The sequence below is a fragment of the Rhinichthys klamathensis genome, unplaced genomic scaffold (assembly GCF_029890125.1).
Source record: "Rhinichthys klamathensis goyatoka isolate OS25496 unplaced genomic scaffold, OSU_Roscu_1.1 h1tg000206l_1, whole genome shotgun sequence".
NCBI classification, from domain to species: domain Eukaryota; kingdom Metazoa; phylum Chordata; class Actinopteri; order Cypriniformes; family Leuciscidae; genus Rhinichthys; species Rhinichthys klamathensis.
Window position 1 is genome coordinate 329,908 of NW_026606731.1, and position 20,084 is coordinate 349,991.

The 20,084-nt window shown below is 38.9% G+C and overlaps 1 protein-coding gene across 6 annotated transcripts in view; it reads right to left on the minus strand.

Moving 5' to 3' along the window:
* Positions 1-20,084, minus strand: part of tpst1 (tyrosylprotein sulfotransferase 1) — a 361,312-nt gene that overhangs the window by 318,745 nt on the left and 22,483 nt on the right. For all 6 annotated transcript variants that reach the window (XM_056263309.1, XM_056263312.1, XM_056263310.1 and 3 more), the window contains exon 3: positions 16,565-16,763. In XM_056263309.1, the coding sequence (XP_056119284.1) occupies positions 16,565-16,763 (199 nt within the window). The remainder of the gene's footprint in view (positions 1-16,564; positions 16,764-20,084) is intronic.

The following is a 20,084-nucleotide window of genomic DNA, read 5'->3' on the forward strand; positions in this document are numbered from 1 at the left end:
TAAGGATGGATGATAGAACGATACACAGAAGGACCTAAGGATGGATGGATAGAACGATACACAGAAGGACCTAAGGATGGATAGATAGAACGATACACAGAAGGACCTAAGGATGGATGGATAGAACGATACACAGAAGGACCTAAGGATGGATGGATAGAACGATACACAGAAGGACCTAAGGATGGATAGATAGAACGATACACAGAAGGACCTAAGGATGGATGGATAGAACGATACACAGAAGGACCTAAGGATGGATGGATAGAACGATACACAGAAGGACCTAAGGATGGATAGATAGAACGATACACAGAAGGACCTAAGGATGGATGATAGAACGATACACAGAAGGACCTAAGGATGGATGGATAGAACGATACACAGAAGGACCTAAGGATGGATAGATAGAACGATACACAGAAGGACCTAAGGATGGATGGATAGAACGATACACAGAAGGACCTAAGGATGGATGGATAGAACGATACACAGAAGGACCTAAGGATGGATGGATAAAACGATACACAGAAGGACCTAAGGATGGATGGATAGAACGATACACAGAAGGGCCTAAGGATGGATGGATAGAACGATACACAGAAGGACCTAAGGATGGATAGATAGAACGATACACAGAAGGACCTAAGGATGGATGATAGAACGATACACAGAAGGACCTAAGGATGGATGGATAGAACGATACACAGAAGGACCTAAGGATGGATAGATAGAACGATACACAGAAGGACCTAAGGATGGATGGATAGAACGATACACAGAAGGACCTAAGGATGGATGGATAGAACGATACACAGAAGGACCTAAGGATGGATAGATAGAACGATACACAGAAGGACCTAAGGATGGATGGATAGAACGATACACAGAAGGACCTAAGGATGGATGGATAGAACGATACACAGAAGGACCTAAGGATGGATAGATAGAACGATACACAGAAGGACCTAAGGATGGATGATAGAACGATACACAGAAGGACCTAAGGATGGATGGATAGAACGATACACAGAAGGACCTAAGGATGGATAGATAGAACGATACACAGAAGGACCTAAGGATGGATGGATAGAACGATACACAGAAGGACCTAAGGATGGATGGATAGAACGATACACAGAAGGACCTAAGGATGGATAGATAGAACGATACACAGAAGGACCTAAGGATGGATGGATAGAACGATACACAGAAGGACCTAAGGATGGATAGTAGGCTTGGGCGGTAATACGGTAATATCGTATACCGCGGGATCTAAAAATAGCAACGGTATCAGTTTCAATATCGTCATACCGTCATAAAAAAAATCCAATGCACTTATATAGAAGACAAGGATTAAATATTAAATATAATTTATTTAATGGCTAAAAATGCTTATGTGTGGTTGTCATCACGTGACAGTGTGGAGGAGAAAGAGTGGGGGAGAGAGGGGGAAAGATGGCAAGTTGCGCACCGAGTGACCTGGTCTCGAAGAAGAACACGACTTCTGCAGTTTGGCAGGGATGGGCATTTCAAGCAAAAATAATATTTGAAGATCGCCTGGTATTATTTGATTATTATTCGAAAATCGCACCCCTCCACCATATGCACACACACATGCATGTAGGCTACACAGCTATACAGCGGAGCGGTGTGACACTTAAATAGGCTATAAGTAAAAAAAAAAACGTATTTCTTTTCATATTTATGTTTAATAATATAATGTTGTTATTTTTTTATTTCATCTATGTTGATTATATGAAAAGGAAACTGCATGAGATGAATAAGATAGGATGATAAGATGCCCAAAATCGGAAAACATTTGGAATGGGTCAGACATGATTTTTGACCACTTTTTTTTGACCACATTTTGTTTTCAATTCAATTCAATTCAAATTTATTTGTATAGCGCTTTTCACAATACATATTGTTTCAAAGCAGCTTTACAGAAAGTGCATTTCAGAAATGTACATAGAAGAATATAGTTAGTTAATCATCATGTATTAATTTAGGGCATAACATTTCGCCGGCGTCGAGTCGTCTCATCGCAGGTGTTGGGGCATCTGAAGTCTCCGTGAGAGGCTTTCGTTTTGTAGAAAGCCTTTCTTTAAAGTGAATTTCGTTTTGTATAAATTGTATCTTAATTTTAATCAATGTTTCATCAACGAATTGCCTGGAGTAATAAATAAAAGCATATATATTAGACAATATAAGCCGGACACGGAGGCACCGGCGCGTGAACTGGAGCGCGTCTCCTAAAAAAACAAAACTCAGCGTAGGCTATAAGATAGATGCCTTAAATATCTGAGAAGTGTATATATATAGTAAGCTTGAAATGTCTACTTTTAAACAAAACAATTAAAAACTAAAAGAAATGGGCTGCTCTCTGTGTAGGCTAATTCATATGAAGTGTGCATTTCTCTCTATGCGTGTTCACTACTGCGAAGATGCGAGTCTTCATCGTAAACTTTATCTGTGCAGCCACTGACATAGAAAGTTTTTCATTAATAAACAATTCAAATGTTTCATGCATTATAATTACTTTTGCCGGTTCTTTGTGGCAAGCTTTATGCGTGCTTTGAGATGCAGAATAGGCAATATATTACGAAAACGCTCATTATGGTTTAGCATTCTCTCCTATATATATTTAAGTAATTTAATCAATATAAATATGTGATTAGACTAATGGCTTAAATCAACTACTACTACTCAACTAGAAAAAAAACCTTTAGTCGTGCACGGGCAGCCCTCCTTCACATGTTTTCTAACCAGCATGTCACTGCGGGCGTTCTGAGCGTGCGACGCTGAGTGGACTGAGCACGCGGCGCGGGATCTTCAGAAATGCGCTCTCTGCTCTGGAGGAAATATTACCACTCCGCTCGCATGCTCTGGTGTGAGACAATGTGCATCTTCTCCTGTTGTCTGAGAGTTGATTGACAGCTTTTAGATGCATTATTGGCATCGCCACCCTCTGGTTGAACGTGTCACCACCGCATCAGAACGGAAAACATGGGGATTTTTTTTAGACAATAATCCCACAACCAATTCCATATTCTATAATAAAATCAAATATTCGAAAATTGTGACTCATCCCTGCTCAAACCAACAGTTTGGTGATGCCTTCTGAGCCTTATGTCATAATTTTGAATTATCACGCGGTAATACCGTATACCGCGGTAAAATAGGGAGGAGGTTTGACGGTATCAAAATTTGGATACCGCCCAAGCCTAATGGATAGAACGATACACAGAAGGACCTAAGGATGGATGGATAGAACGATACACAGAAGGACCTAAGGATGGATAGATAGAACGATACACAGAAGGACCTAACTAAGGATGGATGGATAGAACGATACACAGAAGGACCTAAGGATGGATGGATAGAACGATACACAGAAGGACCTAAGGATGGATGGATAGAACGATACACAGAAGGACCTAAGGATGGATGGATAGAACGATACACAGAAGGACCTAAGGATGGATGGATAGAACGATACACAGAAGGACCTAAGGATGGATGGATAGAACGATACAGAAGGACCTAAGGATGGATGGATAGAACGATACACAGAAGGACCTAAGGATGGATGGATAGAACGATACACAGAAGGATCTAAGGATGGATAGATAGAACGATACACAGAAGGACCTAAGGATGGATAGATAGAACGATACACAGAAGGACCTAAGGATGGATGGATAGAACGATACACAGAAGGACCTAAGGATGGATAGATAGAACGATACACAGAAGGACCTAACTAAGGATGGATGGATAGAACGATACACAGAAGGACCTAAGGATGGATGGATAGAACGATACACAGAAGGACCTAAGGATGGATAGATAGAACGATACACAGAAGGACCTAACTAAGGATGGATGGATAGAACGATACACAGAAGGACCTAAGGATGGATGGATAGAACGATACACAGAAGGACCTAAGGATGGATGGATAGAACGATACACAGAAGGACCTAAGGATGGATGGATAGAACGATACACAGAAGGACCTAAGGATGGATGGATAGAACGATACACAGAAGGACCTAAGGATGGATGGATAGAACGATACACAGAAGGACCTAAGGATGGATGGATAGAACGATACACAGAAGGACCTAAGGATGGATGGATAGAACGATACACAGAAGGACCTAAGGATGGATGGATAGAACGATACACAGAAGGACCTAAGGATGGATGGATAGAACGATACACAGAAGGACCTAAGGATGGATGGATAGAACGATACACAGAAGGACCTAAGGATGGATGGATAGAACGATACAGAAGGACCTAAGGATGGATGGATAGAACGATACACAGAAGGACCTAAGGATGGATGGATAGAACGATACACAGAAGGACCTAAGGATGGATGGATAGAACGATACACAGAAGGACCTAAGGATAGATCGATAGATCGATCGATAGAGAACGGTAGAACAGACAGACAAACATCCCCTTTTCATGCAGTGTGTAATAAATAGCTGTTTGTGAGTGGCATTTAAAATTTTGCAGAATTTTTACAAAGTGCACACCAAATAAAGTTATTGTCTCATAAAAGAAAGAATCGATTCTCAACTGTTGAAACAAGTCACGTAACATACCTACGTAACAATGTAACAAATTTGCATAAAGGCAGTCTATGGTCTTCAATGGCTAGTTTTAGAGGAGGCCTAGAAGAGTTTAGTGTGTGTTGTCGACATGTTGAGAAGATACTGTTTTCAGCGCTGTGAATCCACTTTTAAAAAGGATGAGGACTCACACTGGAATTGTTACAGAAAAACCAATGCCATCAATCGTTACTGTTCGTATCACTGTGTACCAAGCGCTGACACATGCTGTAAGCAGCAGACTGGGCCGTCTGACCAATCAGAGCAGAGCATGCTTGCAGAAAGGAGGGGTTTAGAGAGACTAAATCTTTGCACATCCCTTTTTCTGAGAGTGTTTGGGTTTTTGGTAGAGGAGAACAGAGTGGATTTGGCTCGCTCTCCCTATCACAGTCAGCTGAACTGTGGGATATGGCTGTTACGCAAGACTTCAGACCCAATTACAGAGAGGAGTTTCCGGGCTGCTGGTTAAAGAGAGCTGGTATCACTGGTGGGTCAAGAGGCGGGGGTTCAGCTGGTGGGTGTAGAAGTAAGCGAGTTCGGTTGGGGTTCGTTTGAGTTAAGTTGGCTAGCCAAACTTGCGGTTTAGAGCCCCAGTGGAATTAATTTGCAATGAGTAAGGCATGCATTTTTCCCATTTCCCTGGGTAACATTTTATAACGACCTATTGCTCATCCGAGACTGTTACCCGCACTAAATCCTGTTAATGTTGCGTTAGAGGTGGCGATTCGTAAGACATATCCCCATGGCTAGAGGACAATCGATGGTTAAAAAGAAAGTCCTGCTCACATGTCTTGGCTGTGACTGGTTCTGATTCATTCATTTTGTTAGTGTGGATAACAAATGAACGAGTAGGATTTGTAGAAGTCCCAAAAAAGTAAATATTATCTTATCCAATCCCCAAACACTCCTTCATATCTCCACAACAAGCGTCTGATAAGCAGGTCTGTGTTGGCTGCAATGACGTATCTGGTTCTCTATGTTGGATATAACAGCAGACGCAGTAACATGCAAAATGAGACATTTGTTTGGTTCGCTACTACGGAAAAGTAAAATTTTCGTCGCTGATGTAACAAGACACTTTTTCTTCAAGCAAAAGATGTTAGTATAGAGAATAATTTGACAAAACCTGTGGGTAACTGAGGGCGCGTGCGATTGAGGATCTGAAGAATTTGCCCGAAGGTCTCAAAGTTTCTGAGCTCCAGGGAGGCGGCGGTGGAAAAACTGACTGTGCGGCCCAGCAGGGGAATATTCTCTACTGGGATGTTTACATTCAGCCCTCCTGTAGCTATCAGCATGGACTGCTTACTGAACAGTAGGTTTAACTTCTAGAAATACATGGAGCAAGAAAATTAATCATTGGAACTATGTAATAATTGGCCAATGCAAAAAAGGGACAAAATACAACTGTAGAAGTAAAAAAAATATCCATATGCCTTTCTGTAAAACAATTTTTTTTTTTTTAAAGCCATAAAAGCAGTCCATTTGATTTGTTTACTATATTACAACCCAGCTGAACCCTTTTGATAGCTTTATGTTAGGAACAGACCGCCTAACAGGACGCATTATGCCAAACATCTTTTTCTTTTAACAACCTTTTGCATTCCACAGACGTCAGTCAAGTCCAAGGTACTCTACCGTTTAAAAGTTAGGGTTCAGAGCCATTTTGTTTTTAAAGAAATCAATGCTTTTATTACCTATGAAGCCAGAACAGAACTGTTGTGAATCTCCGAGCAACACATAGTGGTGTTTTAATCGGGTGAACCAATGATTCAATGGCCCAATCATATAGAGATTTATAGTCATTTATTTAATTCCTGAATAAATCAGCTGTTTGAATGAATCAAATGCCGCAATGACTTACTCATTTAGACATTTGCCGCCACCTACTGGCAGTTTTAGTCTCCTATTTAGCGCATCACTTCATAAAACAAATTCACATTTTGGGGATAGTTTGCCCAAAAATTGAAATTTTTTTTATTTACATTTACTCACCCTCCTGTCGTTTCTTTCTTTTGTGGAACATAAAAAGAAAATATTTTGAAGAATGCGGGCAACCAAACTGTTTTGGCATCTAAATAAATACCAATTCAGATGCAGCTTCTGAAAAAAAAAAAAAAAAATCATAGCCGTTGTAACCTAAAAGTTTGTGTAATAAATTCTATATTGAACCAAATAAAATATTTATTTCTAAAGCTATTTTTTGTAATGTCTATTTGATGCTTTTCTCATTTAACTCAATAATTACTTTATCTTTTGGGGGTAATTTTTCACCCAAATTTGATGTGTGATTAATTAGATTAACTAATCGGCACATCACGTAATTAATTAGATTTTAGATTTTATTTAGAAAAAAAGAAAGAAAATAAATTATTGCTTGCCAGTCCTTTTAAATAAATGCTGTTCTTTTAAACTTTCGATTCATCAAATAATTCAGAAAAATAGATCAGTTTCCACAAAAATGTTAAGCAGCGCAACTGTTTTCAACATTGATAATAATAAATGTTTCACTTGTTTTCATTTGTAGCATTTAAAATGATTAATTTTAGTTTCGAGTGATTTTTAAAGATATTTAGACAAAATAGCACAGAATTTTATTATTATTATCGTCTGAACTTGAAAATAATTATCGACTTACTGTATCGGCTTGATATCGTTGTATCCTTAAAAAAACACTCAGCCCTTAAGTAAACAAACACCAAATTACTTTAAACTAGATCTTCACTTGAAGATTTGCATCAAAAGAGGTAAAAGGTATCAGCAAGGGAAATTGTCTTTCCTTTCCCCGTATGTACAGACATGCGTAAAGATCTGATCTTATAGTGTAATGGCTTAGACACATTAGGGTGGTCTGGTTAATCCCTAATGGGCTTTAAATGCGAGCTGGCAAGCAGACAGGGATGTTGACAGATTTGTGCAGCTGACTGTGTCTCAGCCTCGGGTAGAGGAACCGTCGGCCCTGATCTCCCAGAACCACTACATCCAGAATCACCTGCTGTAGCCTCTGAAGACAGACGCAGTGGAGCGTAGCAGAAAGCTGGTGCTCACTGTTCCAGATCACAGAAACAGCAAAAGCCATTCATCAAAGATGAATTAAACTGTGGTAGAGTCATACACCAACAGCTCTTCTAATGCAAGACGACACTGCTGACTCAATGTGTTAACACACAGCAGACGAAGAGGGTTTTACCCCGGTACCATGACTCTTTCTTACCTTGGGCAGCACTAGACACACAGGAAAGGGGCATTTAACATTATTACACACTGTATCAACTATGGATAAAAAGTTATAATTGAGCTTCAGCGTGTAACTCACTAACCATAATCCACACTGTTTGTGCAATGAACATGAATGAGAACCAGTGCTGTTATCGTTAGCTAAAACTATTCATTTATTAAAAAAATTTTGATTAAATGGACATGAAGGGAATCATGTTTTTTGATTTTTGTTTTTCCAGAAAATCTAGTTCTTGTTATACAAGTTATATAAAGTATTACACAAAACTGAATCGAACTTCTAATCCACATGACCTCCTTTTCTGGTCAACAAACTGCCATATTTGGCATGTTGCTGCCAAGCCTCTAGTACAGCTAAACACTACCGTTTCCACATGATGCCACTAGCAGCGCAGTTGAGACCGACTTATTGATCATTATATCAATTTCCCAACACGAATCATGACGACGCTGCAAAGTCACTTAATAGGTATCGATTGTGGCTTTGGACAGGATTCAAAATGTACTAATTCACAGGAGACCGATGACAGACAATTAAAGGGTGGAGAAGCAAATGACTGTCACTTATTCTCTGCATTATATAGAAGCCTTTGTGAAGTGCAACAATATGGACCAGGAAGAGTCAATCTGTTGTCAAAAAACACAGAAACTAACATACCGGTATGTCTTGATAAGATAATGTCACTGAAACCTGGGCAACTACATACATCCGTCCTCATGTTACCGGTGTCCTACATAGTTTGGGTGGATCATGTTGAATCTGCATAAACAAACCAGATGAAAGTGAGATAAGCAAAAGACACCAGCTAAGCACGATAGATAACTATAGAAGCAGTTGACAGGGATCCCATGAAAATAGTTTTTTACTATTAAGTGTATGTATAGTGTCTTTAACAGCTGTTTTTCCTCATTTCTTGCTTACTCATGGCATGACTGCACAGGTCAAGATTGCTGTGACCTGGTAAAAATGTCAACAGGACCTAAATTCACGGCTTCAGTAGACACATGACCATTTGAACTCTCAAAAGTGTTCCTTTTACCTTGCAAGCATTGAATTACGCTAATCTGCTTATTTTTCACTAACTGGACATGTGATAGTGCTACCTTCATTATGCCCATTTAGTCTGGAGTGCTCAGATCAATATTACCAACTAAAGTTACAATACTTAATTGAAGAAATGGTGCATTACTGCCACAAGAAATTAGGTCCAAGCTTAATTACCACAGGACACAAGCATTGAAAAAGTGCAATGATATTCAGAATGGATGTCAATAGCTTTCGGGCTGTAGTTTCAACAACCTGTTACTGATGTTTTATAGAAGAAAAAGGGTTCTTAAAAAGGCACAGTTCACACAAAATGTATTTAGTATTTTCCATGTACACAAAATATACTCACCCTCATGTCGTTCCAAACCCGTAAGGTTTTTATTTTGCAGAATGAATCGCAAAAAAATATATTTTGAAGATTTTTTTTTGTCTATATACAATGGAAAACAATGTTGTGCGGCGGTGTCATTTTGGACCCAATCTACTTCCATTGTATAGACAGAAAGAGAAAGATTATTCAAAATATCTTCTTTTATGTTCCACAAAAGAAGAAGTAAAGTCATACACCCTAAGAAAAATAAAAGTTCAATGGGTTCAATGTATAACTGTAGGGTTCTTGATTCAGTTTTAAAGAACCCTTTATGCCAAAAAGATTCAATTTAAAGGGATAGTTCACCCTAAAATTTTTATGTATAATTTTTAAATTAATTTTGAGCAGAAATGTCTTAAATTATTAATTATTTCATGTTTAATGGGTTATTAAACATTTTGTACTGATACAAAACGTTGTACTTATTTTATTCAAATTTAAAAATGTACTCTCATTAAAGCCTCTTCACAAATTGGAAGTTTGGAGATAAATAAATATTACATAATAAATGTTCATTTTCTTTGTGAGTGCACTAGAATTTAGATGCCCTCAAAGCTAACAGACATGGACTAAAAGCCACAAAACTCTCAATTTGATTTCATCAGGTCTTAACAAGAGACTTTATGAAAACAATTAAGCGGTAGTAAAAATGCAAAGAAAGGAATTTGATAATGTAATTGATGCAACACTGAGAAATCGTTTGAGTGAAATGCAACACAAATAGCTGGTTTGCCTCGAATCCGCCTCGAAACAAGGAAGACAAAGCCATGACATGTTAAGGAAGCGCAGCTGCAAAAGCCATCAGATCTCACCAGACCTCAGCTGTGGCCCTGTGCTCGAGTTGAGGTCTGTTCTACAGACCAGCACCATGACTGTGCAACATTGCAGCTTTTTCTCTGATAAACTGGAGTCTTAAAATTCGCCCCTGTTACCAAGGAAACCTCGTTATTTAGAGGCTTGCGACTTCAAAGCCGTTTCTACAGCTATACTGTACAGAAATGGCTAAAAGACTTGCATTCAGAGCTTACAGCAAGGACATCATGTGAAGGAGAAGGCCGAATTAATCAAAAACACAGATAGTCGCTGTGAGAAAACCATGTATTCAAGTAATGTACATACAAGCCTAAATGCTCCTCTTACACTGAAGGTTTTCATTTTGAAACATTCCAGGCAGTTGTTTTATATGCAAATGTTTTTGCAATAGGACACACATTTTGAGTGATTTTATAGTCGAGTGCTCTGACACTTAGAACGAGCAATTTATTGGAAATTAAAACGTACATGTATCTAACTTCTTTTATATTTAAAGACATCACAATTTTAGCATTTCACATGCTTATTCAGAAAAAGAGGTGATACATGGTGAAAGTCAGAACCTTTTGCATATGATTGCTTATACCGGTCTGACAAGCGACAGTTTCTCGTGCACTTGTCACTTTCTTTCCACAATATAAGCAGATCCTCATCCGGTGGGACTCTAACGAGAACTAAATTTACCAATACGAATCAAAATACTGCCACACTTGGATGCTCCTGTGGATACAAACCATCACCTCTCATCACTTCAATACTGTTTCCACAATGTCACCAACTGCATTCTGCTGTACTCATGAGATTTGGGTGAGAAATTCAATGTGAAAGTAAGTATACATTTCGGGTGCCTACTACTACAGTAAAAATTTCACGATGATGATATATGTAAAACTTTTTACCTTGTAATATACACTAATGTTCAAAAGTTTGGGGTCAGTATGATTTTTTTAATTTAACACTTTTATTCCATTAGGACGTGTTAAATTGATCAAAAGTGACTGTAAAGACATTTAAAATGTTACAAAAGATTTATATTCCAAATAAATGCTGTTCTTTTGAACTACTATAGATCAAAGAATCTTGGAATCCTGGTTTACACAATTATTAAGCAGCACAACTTGTTTCAACAATGTTTCTTGAGCAGCAAATCAGCATATTAGAATGACTTCTGAAGGATCATGTGACTCTGAAGAGTGTTGTAATGATGCTGAAAAATCAGCTTTGCCATCACATATATGTTAAAGTATATTAAAATAGAAAAAAAATACTTTAAATTGTAATAATATTTCATTTATATTTTAGATCAAATCCATGAAGCCTTGGTGAGAATGAGAGACTTATTTTAAAAACATAAAATATTTCTTACCAACTCCAAACTTTTGAATGGTTTATATAAAAAATATTTTTTAATAATGATTCAAACTAGGGATGGCCCGATACCGATACTGGCATCGGGGATCGGGCCGATACTGTCCTAATATACTCGTACTCGTACTCATAAAAATTCGCCGATACCACGCACTGATACCACGTACATTTTGCAAAACGAAACTGGCCGCCGCGAGTGCTTTGTCGAGGTGAACTGAGGCATAGGAAAGTATACGCTAATGTCGGCGGTTTGGGCTCATTTCAAGATAAGGGATGATGACAACAGCAAGGCAGACTGTGAGTTATGTTCAGCTAAGGTGTCGAGAGGAGGGAAAGAAAGTACATCGTTTAACACCAGCAATCTAATTAAACATCTGAAGACGCATCATAGATCTGATGGCCGAGCGCGCGCGCGGGCGGTAATGCACTCACTCTGTGTGTGCGGGTTACGGGAGAATAAAACGATTCGCGGGACTCCCGCAAACTAGAAATATCTATGAATAAAACATAAAAACTAAAAGATTTTTCTTAATCTCTTGCAGAAAAGCAACAAGAACAACTACAACAAAATAGAAACGATTTACAGGACAGAGTTTCTATTCATAACATGGTTACAGCGTTGAGCGATGTAGCCAATCACAGACATATGTGTTGATTTCTGGAACGCAATGGCCAATCAGAAGCATTTAAGATAGACTCCCCTCACCGCTCAAAACGGACTTTTTTGTTCAGTGCTGAATTCTGCATGCTGGCAAATCCTCTAATTATAACAAACAAAGTGTGGATATTATGAAAGATTGATTGTGCAGTCAGCTTCATTGATAATAACAGAGATGTGTGAGATCGCGATGAACTGTCAGCTTTAAGGATTTATTAAGGGAGCGCACTTTGCGCGCATTCAGTCATGCCAGACCATGCACGCAGTAGCCTGCTTGCTTTTATGTTAAATTAACAGCGGTTTGTGTGTTAATACATTTATTATTTTACTAATTTTTATTTATTTTTTAGACTTGTTAAAACAAGCAGAGAAGAAAATAAAAACAGTCTTCTAACCTGTGTTCTAAAATAGTCGTCTTCTTTTCTGGGAGCCTATTACTTTTGCGGTAGAAATATCGGTATCGGTACTCGGTATCGGCAAGTACACAAATGTAAATACTCGTACTCGTATCGGTTTGAAAAAAAATGGTATCGGGCCATCCCTAATTCAAACAAAAATTATATCATATAACAAATATGTTTTTACTTTTAGTTGATGGTTACACTACATGACATTTTTAGTCATTAAATTAAAAATTCTTGAAAATGGTAGAAAAGTTTTTCCAAGTCAAGTCAGTCAAGTCATCCTCATTTATATAGCGCTTTTAACAATGTAGATTGTTTCAAAGCAGCTTTACAGAGATAAACTTAATATAATTTAAGGTAACAGAGATTGGTTTGGTTTTATAGCGGTTCTTGAATAATGTTGTTTTTCAGCTAAAGTTAGTTTTGATTGATTCACTTCCGTAGAAATGATCATTTGTTATTAAATTAGGGGCCGCTAAGACAACACCGTTCTCTCTAAACAGACTTTAAACGCGAACCTGTGATAAACGCTGATGGCGTTCACATGCGCATTAAGAACTGATTCTATAGTTATGTGCGTTTGAATATATGTGCACAGGTTTGTAATTCCCTACAAACCATGCCTATAAACATGCCAACCATGCCAAATCATGAAATCGTCTTTCCAAATCGTATGAAACCAACATGAATGTACACAAAGAGTACATTTCAAGGCACATATTGGTCACTGACCTACATACTTAGTTTGCATTGATTTCAGCACACCAAGGCCTGAGAATACAATACGAGCAAATGAGGGGCCTACTGACCTATCCTGAAAGCACTGCAATACTTGAAGCACAAAGAAACTCTGAATTTAATGGATGTTAAAACGAGTCGAAATAAAACGGCTCATATTCTTTGCCCTCTGAAGCTCAGCTTGCTTCTTAGACTTCAAAAATAGTCGCACCACAGTCACAAATTTTACAGCACTCGCTCTGTGTTACGGTCTGTCTGCATTGCACACCTTGTGAGCAGATCTTAGATCTTCACTGTTGTGTGTGTGTCGTACTCCATGTCGAAGGAGGGAAGGGGGAGGCTTAACGACTGATCCATGCAGCTGTGCTTGATCCAGGGGAAATACACATTAATGCGTTGCAGATGTGCTTCTCACTCACTCACACACACACACACACACACACACACACACACACACACACACACACACACACACACACACACACACACACACACGCTCGAGTCAGAAAGATGGATCTGGCTGTTGAAGGGGAGCGACTACAACAATAGCTTTTCAAAAGAATGCTGAATGAAATCTGGACTGCTACGTCAGGCACAAGCATGCACAAAACCAGCCAATCTGTGTGTAAAAACACAAACAAACAAATTAAAGATGAAATACAAAACAATTACAAACAAACAGCACACTCCTGTACCCAGTTTTCTTTTTTTTAAACACCCCCGAGGAAAACAATAAACATTCACGATTTTGCCCATGTGCGCAGAAAACTTCAATAGCTTTTCAGAATTTGTTAGTCGAATAATCCTCCTTTTCAAAGAAAACAGGGCTTTGAAGACCACAGTGTTTCGGTGAGAAGAACAGAATGAGTTTTACTCAAGAGAAACATATGGAACTGACAGAGATTGGCGCCAATTGAATCGTTGAGAATGATAAAAACAGCAATTGCTCAACTAAAAGGAATCTTCTCTGTGTGGGAAAGAGGGAACAACTGTCATGACAAAGCAGAGCGCAACTGCAGACAGAGTAAGTTAAGGTTGAGGTTGGGGGAGCTATCCCTTTAAAAACATTCACACTGGATTTCGAGACGGTCCGATCACAATCACGTTCCTACAGCAAAGAAAAGGGGCAACCGGTATGAAGATGTGGCCAGAAAACATTGCCCAGCCAATTCAAAACCTCTGATATTTCCCAAGGATAAGAATCTGACACAGCTTTCCCATCAAACCCTCCGACACTCTGATAGAGCTCGAAAGGGGCCTCTTCCAGACCTTGAAGGGGACAAAAAAAAAAACAACGCACTCTTCACCGTGACTGTGGTTCACTGCTCAAGTAGCATAAAAATGCTTTCCACCACAGTCAGCACTCCATCAAGTCATGCAATTTTCCTAAGTTTTGTGTTGATTCAACATGGAAAGAGACTAATATAGTGAAGATTTATCTTGGCCCAGTCATAGTGAATGACAAGACCACCTAGCTCACCTTGAGTGGCATGGTATCCATTATTTAGTATGGCACATGGACAGTGCTAGCCTGGCAAGCCAGACCTACATCAAGATGTTAGGTCTGGGAACTCACAATTGGCATACCTCAATCCGAGGGGCGGGATAAACGGTTGTCTTTCAATATCCCTCGGCACGCAATAGGATAGCGCTACAACCAACCAGAGCAACGAACGGCGGTGGCTGAGTGAGTCCCATGCGTTTTTCCACCAGTGAACCAGCTAGTTGGTATATTAAACTTTTGCCGTATCCGGTCGTCAAAACTCTGAACACATCTTCCTTTTTTAGGAATGACTTAAGTGACGTTCTCTTAACTCCAAGTCATCCAGAGTCGCGGGCAAAGCCGATTCGAAAGACCGCTGTTCGCCAGCAGCATCTTCTTTGTTTTCAAGCAGAAGGAAATCACCTATGGAAATCACCCAGAACCGTCATAATAACTCTGCCGTCATTATGTTAAGCCCGCCCGCCGACTCTACACGATCTGATTGGCCGGACCAATTTTTTTCTTTTTCCAGCTCAAAAGTCTACGGAGAGTTGCTAGACCACACTTTGCTGCAAAATAATTTTTGCTGCCGCTAGGGTGCGTCTAGATTTCTAGGCTAGGACAGTGCAACAACCAGGCACAACTGTAAATCACAGCACCTCAAAACCTTGAAGGCTCTTATGGAGTATTAAACACATTTTATATTCTTTTTGTTTTCTTCATAGTTTAGCATTTGATTTCGTCATTAACCGCCGCAAATGGATAGCAGCTGTGAGGGAGTGTGGTGTAATACTGCTGATGTAAGAACTGAGCCCAAGTTCTCTTTACAAAAACGAGACTTCCAGTCAGAGCGAGAAGAAAGGGACACTCCGAGGTAATATTTCCGTTATTGAGCTATTGATGATAAAGTAATGCTAGCAGCTACAACTACTCTTGAACTGTCATAGACTAAATTAGCCTACAAATTGATCTAATCTTTAGCGCTGTAAAGAAGATTGAGACGGCAGAGATAGTTTTGCAACATATCCATATTCAGTAAGCTTCACATTAGAAAGAAATGACACATAATGAAGTGAAATTAATAGAAAATAATGCTAATGAGGGAATGTCAATCGACAAGCTCGGCTCATAATAGAATGTACATTTATTAAGGTTTAAAAAAATAGCAGGCAGTAAGCTGGGTCTATATCCACCAGTGAACCATGAATCAATAGCAATCAATAACCTCAGAGAAATGATGATGACAAAATGGATTCAATAGTGTCAATCAATGTTTGGTTCTTTATAAAGAACACCCACTTCATCTTTATATTGTAAGTCTCTCAAACACAACTCTATCAACATGTTTAACTGTATTTATCCTTAATTTAAGACTTGTCTTTTTTGAAACCTTAGCCTCTAGCTTTCCAAGCAATATAGCTAAAAAAAAGATATATATTTTACACACACACACACGATCTACTCTAATCCCAGAGGTGCAACTCACACCCAAGTACCTGTTTCACACAATGGAGATGCTTGCGCCTGCAAGATGTGTGGAATGTAAATGGCTTTTAATACTTAGATTAGAAAGTAAAAAAACAAATACTGAGCACAAAAGCTAAGCGATACCAAATCCTCTGAACCCAGTCTCATAACATATAGCCCAGTTTGAGGAACACTTTTAACCCGCATACTTGGCAATGTGTCGAATACGTACATGTCTGATCTAATAATAGCAGCGAGATGATTTAGTAGCGGATGGAGGAAAATTAGGTCGAGGTGCTTTAAGGTACAATTGAAAAAAGTCACCACAGAAGATAGAATGTAGCGATGCTCACCCTTCTTGTGTTGTCCAGGACAAGGGGGTCGGGCCGGCCGTAGTTGGGAGGGTTGGCGTGGGGATCATAGCCGAGCCTGGCCAGCATGGGGGCGATGACAGGCATGTCCCGCAGCACATCCGGGGGGATCTTACCCACCCACTTGGATAAGGCCTCCACGTTGACAGGCTTGATCACCTGGTCTGTAGATCTCTCTACCCTGTACAGGAAAAGGAGCGTGTCATTGGAGCAGGAACACATACACGGGTGCTTTACAGTTTTACTGTATAGTCTTACTTAAACAAGTATTCATTACTTCAATGAGCTCATTGTTTCTGCATTAAATTATTACATATTACATAACATAGTTTAAATTAATACATTTTTCGCCAACTGTGATTTTGTACATGTACATTTCTGAAATACATAACTTGGACAGTTACCTCTGATAACAGATCACTCTAAATTGCAATATGGACTCATGCACTTTCTGTAAAGCTGCTTTGAAATGATTTGTATTGTGAAGCGCGCTATAAAAATAAATGTGAATTGAATCTTACCACAGTAATGGGTCTGATTAGATCAGGCAATACAATTAAAGAAAGCACTAGGCTGTGTGTAATGCTTCAAATGAATGGCCTTTCATTCTCCAAGACCATCTCCCAAATGTATCTCATTTCATATTCCACACTATCCTTATATTTGATTAGGGTACAATGACATTGATGAATGTTTCTTGATTTTTTAGTCTAGATGTGTAAGTTTCAGCACAACCTGGCAGAGTTTCAATGGCTTTATGCTGGAGTAAAATAGCTTACCGGTTTTATTGAACCCAAATAAATAATTATCGTCTAGTTTTTACTGCTTACTGTAGAGCATATCCTACTTTCTAACAGCAGAACCTGCTAAATAAGCTGCTTCCATCACTGCACCATAAAATATGTGGATTCAAATTTGCAGAGATATTAAAAATGAATCAGGCATTATGTCACACCCTGGGTAAATTATTCATGTCTGAAATTAAATATTTACAAACCCATGGATAAACCAGAAAATGCCAGATTTTTATTTAGAGAGAACGTGGCTTACTCATTAGGATTAGATTTCTTAGGTGTTCTGAAAAAACACCACAGACACAGAACAATAAACATGGGAAAACCTCACAGTAAAACAAGCAGATGTGCCAAATATGATACACCGGCGTTTTGCCAGATGAGAAGTTAATCTCTAATCTTTTTACTCTTTTAATTCTTTTTATATCTGTATCCACACTGTACGTCTGACTGATTGCACTGTATTTTATTTCTGCATTCTCCTTTTGATTCTAAACTGAACTCAAGTGCCACTGAGAATTGGGTAAGAGATCGACAAACATAAATTACTTAATTGGGGAAATTGAGAGAAAACCATGCTGGTGACCTGGGTTTGTGGTGGAGTAGTGAGTTTGACGTGTAATTAAACTCGAGATTCTGTGGGGTGTGGACTGGATCGACTCCATTCCTAAAGTTTCTGAACAAATATTTCGGGTGCGGACTGGTGGGGTTTAGTGAACCCGAGGTTACTCCGTGAGTCAGTCCGGTCCTCCTCTCCGATTTTAGGGAAAAATCGGGAGAAATCCAAAAGATTTCTTAGGCGCGCCGAAAGAACACAGACACAGTGTAATCACCATGTGAAAATCTCAGAGTAAAATTGGGAGCTGTGAAAAATGTGATACACCGGTGTTTTGCCAGATGAGAAGTTAATCTATATGTATAATCTTTTTACTCTTAATTCCTTTTATAACTATCACTTGACTTTATATCTCTTTTAATTCCTTTTATAACCATTTTAAATTTCCTTGCTTTTATTTTGTGATCATTTTAATTCATTTCTGAGTAAAGCACTTTGAATTACCATAGTATGAAATGTTCTATATAAATAAACTTGCCTTGCCTTGCCTAGGAGGATATAGGTTACAGATATCACTAATATTTGCCCAGAGATTAAATAAACCTTTTTTCCAAGAATACTGGACCAAACTACTGAACACCCATCTCCTATGACAGCAGATGGGAACAGCAAATATTGGGTCAATCTCACAAAGCCTGTCTAGAACATGTGTGGGTCATATTACCCCCGAAAATAAAATTCTAATACTTTTTTCTTAACAATTAAGAACATTATTCCCTCCATCTCATTATTATATTAAAAGTAGTAATTATACATAATTTTACTATCTGTATGCTATTTTTAATTTGCTAATTTTTATTTAAAAAGTAAAGTGTATTACAATAATGATACTTTTTTTACATTACAGTAATCAGGCTTTTTGGTGGAAGAAGTGAAGTGAAGTAGAATAGAAATACAATACAATAAAAAAAATATAAAATCATATTTTGTAAAAAATAAAAATAAATAAATATTATACACAGTATATTCAAGTAAAGTGAAAGTGAAATATGACCTGGATATGACTCACAAATGCTCACTCTCTGTTTTCCCAACTTTCAATGCTGCCTCTTTTTTGGGCTGAGATGACTGCAGTTGGAGTCGGATAGAGTAACTGAGGCCATATTCCCCGTTTTATTATTTCTTCCCTCATAGAGAACACTGGCTCCAGATGGGAAACAGATTATTATACTCAATCTCCATCTGCAGCCAAGACACGGGGGATCGTCAGCTCCACATCAGAGTACTGTGTGGATCCAGTGCAAAACAGCCCGTGAACACCCTGAGCCTATAATCCCTCAATACAGCAAACAATGACACAAAACCAGCAGCAAGACTCATGCTGGCATGCTTTGTGTGTGCATGTGTGCAACCAAGCAAATGCCCCAGAAGTCACTGTGACAACCTGCCTCGTCATGCCTCCTCAAACACTACTCACAGGACCGTGACTGGAGACAGTCATGAGCTGCCACAGTCTTCATAAATACAATCGTAAAGTCCAATATTCTGAGGTGTGCAATCTAAAAATTTTAAAGAAAAAAAAAAAATCTAGTTCTCGTCTCCTCTTATTCCTGGAATGCAAGAACACAGCGGTCTGTGAGTTATTGAATTCACCTTCCCATCACACCCTCCCCGACCTCAGCGTTAGAGACCTGCCTCTCTCCCCAGGCACCACAAAGTCCATTTATACTGGCAAGCCGCTCCGCTGTACATTTCATTGTTCAAGTCCCTGGCCGACGCAGTCCTTCACTTCTCTAATCCATTTACATTAGAATTGCACTTCGGCTGCAACATGATTAATAGATTTACTCTTTCCCAGGACAGAAAGGACCATTTTTTTCTTTGCGGCAGTTATTTTCCTCAGTGGAAAACTTCAAATCATTCATTAAAAAACAAAAGTAAGCGCAAGCACAAGTAAGCGTGGACAGGAGGAAAAGCCATTTCTGACAGCCTTGCAGTGGATGCGTCATGCTATTCTCTAGAAAATAACATCCTCTGTTCCGCAGTTGCTATGGCCAACACATGCCAAACACGCAGTCAGCCTGCACTGACGCTCATTGGTATGAATCTCTTTATGATACAGAGCTGACACCCTCTGAGGTGAGATTTGCAT